The following is a 7,251-nucleotide window of genomic DNA, read 5'->3' as shown; positions in this document are numbered from 1 at the left end:
GCCGGTTCGATTCCAGGCCCTGAGCTGAGCTGCTGCCGAGCTGCCAACAGGTGGCAGGATGGCTCAGCTAACAATAAATAAATAAATAAAATAAAATTGGGACCCATTTCTTCTGGGCTTGGAAATGGGATAGAGAGAAATAAAAGATGAGTCCAATTACCATTGGATGGATGATGGTAATCATTTTCTGAGGTTGGGTTAGGAACCAAGAGTTTTGTCTTGGATATTTTGAGTTTGAATGACCATTAAACATTCAAGTGGCTATTTGAGGAGGCAATTGAACAGAGAAGTCTTAGAGAGAGGCTCAGAAAGAGGTGATGGCTGCAGACAAACTTTGGTAGTCCTCAGCATATAAAATAGTATTCAATCCATGCAACTGTGTGAGATCACTCACAGAGAGGGTGTGACTTAGTAAAACAAGAATATTGAGAATAGAGTATTGGACATAACAACATTTAGAGGTTGGTAGAGAAGAAGCTGCCAGAGAATCATTGCAGGGTGATGTTATACAAGAAAAAAATGTTTAAAGGAGATAGGAGTCAACTGTGTTGAAAGAGATCAAATAATATGAGGAAAGAAAGTATCTATTGGATTTGGTTGGAACCATGGAAGTCTTTGTAGACCTTGATGATAGGAATCTTTTATTGAAAACCAAGCAATTAGATAAAATTTATTATATGCTTACATTTTTTCCCCTGATTTTTTCCTTCTGCTTTCCCCTAGTGATAACACTTTCTTTAGTAAAGGCAGTTTTGTCTCAATTTCCTCCTGTCTCACTGAGAGCAGGAAAGGACTCCTTTCTCCTCAATGCCACATCATCATTCATGTTAATTACTCTTTTGTTCTCTGATTTCCAAGCTCCTTGAACTTCTCAATGTTTATGGCCCACATTCCCGCTCCAGTCTCCCTCCTCCATATTTCTTCCCTTTTTTTTTTTTAGCTGAGCCATCCTGCCACCTGTTGGCAGCTCAGCGGCAGCTTAGCTCGCTCAGCTCGGGCCAGGAATCGAACCGCTGTTGCTCAGAGCTCGCACTTGTGAGTGAGCTCTTAACCAACTGAGCCACTTGGCCGGCCCTTCATTTCTTGCCTTTTGCATTTCCTAGTTTTACTTCTGTTCTGGAATAGTTGCATGCCTCTATCATGAACTCTGTTAAATAATTATTATTTTTCCAGATTTTAATTAAGTCCTTATCAACCCTGAAGCCATGTTAGATATTTCTATGATGTTCCCCTTAATCTCCCACTGGGTCCCTCATCTGGATAAGCCCATCGTCTTTTTCCTCCACTTCTGCTCCTACTGTAAGGCAGTATTAGAAGGATATTGCAACCCTCTGAAATCCCATGCTATTGACTCTCATTCCTGCTCAGTAGTAACTTCATTCATCTTTTAAAAATGTCTTACCGTGATTTTTTTGTGTTTTATATTTTGTCGTTCTGAAATTGTCTGCTTGTTACCATGACATTTAAAAAAAGTGCTAAGCTATTTTAGCAAGAAAGGTATTTTTGTTTAAAGAAATCATGAGATTCAAAAAGCATGTGATAGTCTAGCTTCAAAGATTGATTTCTCAATTGCAGAGATTACAGGTACAGTTGGGAGGTCATGTCATTAAATTGTGTCACTTCTCACTGTTAAAAGTTTGACCTTTTCTGTGTTTTTGAACCTTAATCCCATCTAAGAATAGGAATATCAATTCTTTGTTTACCTTCGCCAAAAAGATATTATGTCATTAGTCAGCCACAGAGAAGTAAACTCTTGTTTTCTCACTTTTAAATACAGGTTCTTTGCAAAGAACCTGTATTTTAATAACTCAGCTTAGAAATTTGCCATTTAAACAAGAGTCCAAGTTAGCTGAGTAAGGAAGGAGGTTGAGCTCATAACTGCCAAGAGCCTGAAATAAAAAACAACAACAACATAAAATCACTGTTGTCCACGGGGTATAGGAATTGTTTGCCTTGTGAAGATAAGGCCAAGGGACAGTGTAGTATAGGAGATAAGCATGGGCTTGGCATCAGATCCCCTGATGTACTCTAGGTCCCAGCTCTAATGGACTTTAAACCTGAGTTAGCTGGTTCATTGCCTGGGGCCTAACTTTCTCTTTTGTGAAATGAAGATATTCTATATGTTGGGATATATAATTACTAAGGTTCTTTTCCACCTGAACATCTCGCACTATTATCTTTCATTTGTTATCTATGAAATGCCAAGCAATGTGTGATTTCATATATATAATTTTGACCCCTCACAACACTTGGCAAGTTAGTTATTATCATCTCCTTTTACTGATAATGAAATTGAAGTTCAGAAAGTTCAAAGTGACTATGCTAGTAAGTAATAAGTCTGAAAGTCAGTCCCTCTTGTGTGACTCCAAAGCCCCTTCTGTTTCCACTGTACCATATTTAAGTGATGTGTAAAGAGATCAGGTAATAACCTGACCAAGTCATCTGGCTCAAATGTGACAGACTTGGGATTCAAACTAGGCAGCCTGGCTCTGAGTCCATGCTCCTTACCACCGTGCCAAGTGACCTCTATTCATGAGTACAGCGGGGGTCCATTATTTTACTTTCTACCATTCTTATTGGAGGAGCGCTTTCTATATTGTTTGTATGGGCTGACCCAGCTCCCACTCTTGACCATAGATGTCAATCAGTCACCCATGCCCTTACACCAAAAATTAGTAATGGGCACATGACCGGAGCAAGGCTAATCAGTATTTCTCTATGAGGTTTTAATGTGTAATCTCTTTTCTTCTGAATTCTTCAGTTGTATTGGTAATGTGGGTGCCGCATGTCAATAGCCATTTTGCCATCATATAGAGAGGGATTTTTGAGAATGAAGCCAACCTGAACATGGAGATAGAGAAAGGACAAGCATGTCCTTCTCAAAGTTTTGCCTTCTCTGTGTCTTTCACCCTTGATCTCATCTAAGAATATGAATTCTCTGTTTACCTTCTCCACAAAGGTACATAGTTTGAACCAGTTGAGCCTGAATTAGATAACCCTTGGACTGCTTAGTTCCCCTTTTGCTAAAGCCCATTTGAGTTGGATTTCTGCCATTTGTAACAAGAGTCCTGACTAATACAAAGGTGTTGGGGTATGGCAGGTAATGGACAAAAAATATGGAACTGGCGAGGTCAGTATGGGATTGTGGACAGTGAGAATTTTCCTATATTCAGCTGAGAACTGGCTGTTCTTGCTATGCAGTAGCGTGGCATCTGGTTAAATTGTTGCCTTGTTGTGTCTTGAGACTGAAGACAATGGGGCTACTAAGATAAGATTTAGGGGACTTAGTAGAAAAATGTTGGGTGTCAGAGTTTGTTGGCCGTGTTTGCAGTCTTCAGTCAGGTCCTGAAGAAATATAAATGTGCCTATTGCTACTGGCTTGTGAGACAAGAGGTAAAATGATATTTTGCTAAAACAGCTACTTTCTGCTTCTGGATACCATCCAAAATGGCAGAAGATCAGATCTGAGCCTTCTAGAGCGAGAAAAGTCAGTGCCAGCCAAGACAGGGAGGTATGAATCCTAAAGGGAGATAAAATGGGACTTCGGGAGAATTCTGGCTGTCAGTATCCCTCTGAGGGCAAGATCTCAGATCGTGGATGCCCTACCCAACAAAGGTGCACCATCCAATGAGATGCAGACTGGGTGCAAGGAACACATTGCCTGTGCCTCCCTTGTATTATCTCAAGCCAGACTGAGGCTGTTAGGGTGAGGACTGAGCAGATGAGCAGAACAAGGAGCTTCTTTGCTAAGATGCGGAAACCACAGGCCAAGGATTAGATATAAGAAATGTGACCCAATACGATTTCTAGTTTTGGTTACTTTTTCATGGAGCTCACTGAATGTGAATTTACTGAAAGCCTAGCAAACTTTGAGGGGATATTGTCTTGTCTGTGAAGTTCCAAGCTGACCAATAAAAGCCTTTGTTTACCAAGGCCATTGTGAAGCCTGCAAACCTTTATCTACAGGACGTAGGATGCAAAAAGGGAGTCTTCAATGCCTATCTTGGAGCTGACCATAGAGAAGAGTCAACAAGAAGAACAGGCACAGCCAGGTTGGCTGCGTGAAGGAATTTGTCCGCTGCAATGGCGGACAGTCCTTGTTCCTCCTGACCAGCAGGGTCTGATTTGCCTTGTGCACAAGTGACCAGTCTCACTGTCAATCTCTCCTTCCCTCCATGAAATTTTAAAGCAGTTACTGCTCTTCTGCCATGTCTATGGGGGTGTGTTGTTGGTGGGTAAATTAACATTGAGTCCATAGATTGAGAAAGTTCAAGAAAGAAGTTCGTGTGGACTAGAGGAATAGAGATCACACCCCGATCTTAGAGCTGACTCCACAGACCTGTCTATTCTTTGGGTTGTTTCCCTTTGGAGGGGCTGGAGGGTAAGTCAGTTTTCAGTTGTACGTATTATTTTGCATTGTGTGGTGCAGGGACATTTTCATGACTATGTGAATGGGAAGAAGGCTGTGTCTGGATGCTGGACAACTAGACTATGGACTAGAGTGTGGGAACTACGTGATGGTCCGATGGAGAGTTTAAGCTACAGTTATAGAGACAGCATATAATAAAAAGTGCATTGGGTTATGAATCAAGAAGCTTAGGATCTAGGCCCAAGTCTGTCACATATAGTCTTTCTAGGCATTTGTTGGCTAGGTCAGTGCTGTGTGGTTTGAGGTAACAAAGCCATAACATTCTATGGCGCCAAGCAACCAACTGGCTTCATGCACATAGCAGCTGGCTCATGGTTGCCAAAGGGCAGAGGCCAAACCTTTAGGGGTCTGAACTCACCTTAAAAGCCATGGGTACTTCAATGACATAAAGATCGACGTAATCCAGCTGGAGGACCTGGAGCGTCTTCTCCAGGGTTGGGCGGACAAACTCCGGTTCAAGCTTTGTAGCCCACAGCTGAAAGAATAAAAGGAGGGTAGGTAACTAACATTCATGCTATTTTTAAATTGTTTTACAATAATGCAGCCCTTTATTCTTTTTTTTTTTTTTTTAAATTTTGTTGGGGATTTGGGGGAGGGGAACAGCATTGGGGAATCGGGGAAGGGGCACAGACAAGTTGCTGTCCTTTTGTTCTTCAGTCTAGTTGTGGAGGCCATCGCTTCACTGGCCCATGTAGGTGTTGTGATCTTTGTGCTCTTCCCGGGTGAGGCCGTTGGTTGCCGTCTCTTGGATGGCTGCTCATGACGGCTCACGGCAGCCTCACTGCAGCCTATGCTGTCAATGGCCACTCATGGCAGCCCAACTCCAGTTCAAGCTGTTGTTCATCTTAGCTGTAGAGGGAGGGCGCAGTGTCACTGGCCCATGTGAGATCCGAACCAGTGGCTCTGCTGCTTTGAGCTTGCGCTCCCAAGCCAACTCTTAACCAATGAGCCACTCGGCTGGCCCCAGCCCTTTATTCTTTACAAAGCTTTCATACACATTTTATTCACTCATTTTATTTCACAAAAATATGTTTATGCTGCAGTTTAACCTGAGTATAGATAAGCTAATACAACTTGTGACACCCAGAGCATAATTTTATCAGAATATATTGGGTTGTCGGAAAAGTCATGACACATTTTTTGCAACGAAAAACAGAGAAAAAAATACGTCATGACTTTTCCGACAACCCAATAGTATCACAGACAAAGATCCACCTGAATCACGGAAGACGTAATTTAGAGACAAAATCTTCCTCTGCAAAGTGCTAATGTCCTAACTGTACTCTCAGCACTTAAACTTTTCCTCACTGTGTAAACTAGGAAAGATGTAGCTGAATAGCTGTGCTGACCTGGCCTGGCACTTTATTTTCATGTCACCCTGATAAAAGGTGTGCTTCACCTGAGCAAGAAGTATGGGTGTGTGGGTGGCTTCACTGGGTCCTTCACATTGTAACAGACAGCTCAGAAGCTGGTGAAATTTTAAATTATCACAAAGATTTTGATTCCCTTCCACTGCTCCTTTTTTCTCAACTGCTCTTACTCAGACCCCAAAGAAACACTGCCATTCCCTACTAAGAAGTTACTGGATCTCTGGCTGAACCGATCATGTCACCAAAATGGTCAGGTAGGAGACCCCAGCCTCATTCCCCAGCAAAGGCCAATAACTGGACAGCTACAAATGAAAATGGGGAGACATTGGTCAAAGGGTACAAACTTCCAGTTATAAGATAAATAAATTCTGGGGATCTAATGTACAGCATGGTGATTATAGCTAACAATACTGTATTATATACTTGAAAGTTGCTAAGAGAGTATAAATCTTAAATGTTCTCCCCACAAAAAAGAAATGGTAATCATGTGAGAGGGTGGAGGTGTTAGCTAACTCTTTGGTGGTCATCATTTTGCAATATCTAAGTGTGTGAAGCCAGCATGGTACACCTTACATTCACATAGTGTTATATGTCACTTATATCTCAGTAGGCTGAAAAAAATTAATAAAAAATCTCAGGGGCCGGCCGAGTGGCTCAGTTGGTTAAGAGCTTGCTCAAGAGTTTGAACTCTTGACAACTGATCCACTCGGCCGGCCCAATAAAAATATTTTAAGATAAAACAAGTCTTCAAAAAATGTTTCTGGCTTTGGGCAGGCTGTTTTGGCATATGTCCTCAGGCTGTGAACTCAAGTTTATTCTTCTTTGGAAACACGTTGGGAGCACCTGGTTAAGGTTTGGTTTTTACCCTAATGAGAGACTGCATAATAATGAAATCTTTAGGAATCAAAATTGTAAAGCTATCACGAAGTGAAAAGCTTCAGGTTGCTCTTTTGGGACAGTGTGGCTCCGTGTGGCTCCCAGGAATCACAATCCATGAGTGGCTGGCGACTTGGGGAATCGAAAGCCCTGGAGAGCTTGGAAAGGAGCCTGAGTGGGAAGCTCGGAGGAGAGACGGTCTGGGGAGCATCTTGTTTTCTCTAGAACCCTCAGGAGAATTGTATTATATTACAGGCTCTCCACAGTTGTACAGCTTGACTCCTGCAAAGCTGCCTGCAGATATATGCCCTATATTTCCACTGGCCTTTATTTTAATCACGATGCCTTATTTTTCTGATTGCTCTTCAATGGATAATGACTTTTAACACTGGAGATTTAAATTGCTCCAGGGCTGGCCGAGTGGCACGTTGGTTAAGAACTGGCTTCAGACGCCAGAGGGCCCCGGTTCGGATCCCACATATGAGGGCCAGTGACAGTGCCCTCCACAGCTAAGATGCTGAACAACAGCTCAACCTGGAGCTGGGCTGCTGAGTTGCTGGTGACGGCATAGGCTGC

The 7,251-nt window shown here is 42.4% G+C and overlaps 2 protein-coding genes across 2 annotated transcripts in view; one reads left to right on the top strand and one right to left on the bottom strand.

Annotated features, from left to right (window-relative positions):
• CREB3L2 (cAMP responsive element binding protein 3 like 2) overlaps window positions 1-7,251 on the top strand; it is a 201,843-nt gene that overhangs the window by 37,445 nt on the left and 157,147 nt on the right. The window lies entirely within an intron of this gene.
• The window catches only part of AKR1D1 (aldo-keto reductase family 1 member D1), a 42,708-nt gene that overhangs the window by 19,174 nt on the left and 16,283 nt on the right, over window positions 1-7,251 (bottom strand). The window contains exon 3 of the mRNA XM_019653276.1: window positions 4,788-4,904. Coding sequence (XP_019508821.1) covers window positions 4,788-4,904 — 117 coding nt within the window. The remainder of the gene's footprint in view (window positions 1-4,787; window positions 4,905-7,251) is intronic.

The sequence above is a fragment of the Hipposideros armiger genome, unplaced genomic scaffold, assembly GCF_001890085.2.
Source record: "Hipposideros armiger isolate ML-2016 unplaced genomic scaffold, ASM189008v1 scaffold_201, whole genome shotgun sequence".
Classification (NCBI taxonomy): Eukaryota; Metazoa; Chordata; class Mammalia; order Chiroptera; family Hipposideridae; genus Hipposideros; species Hipposideros armiger.
The sequence above is the reverse complement of the archived record's forward strand: the minus strand, read 5'-3'. Positions and strand labels throughout refer to the sequence as shown.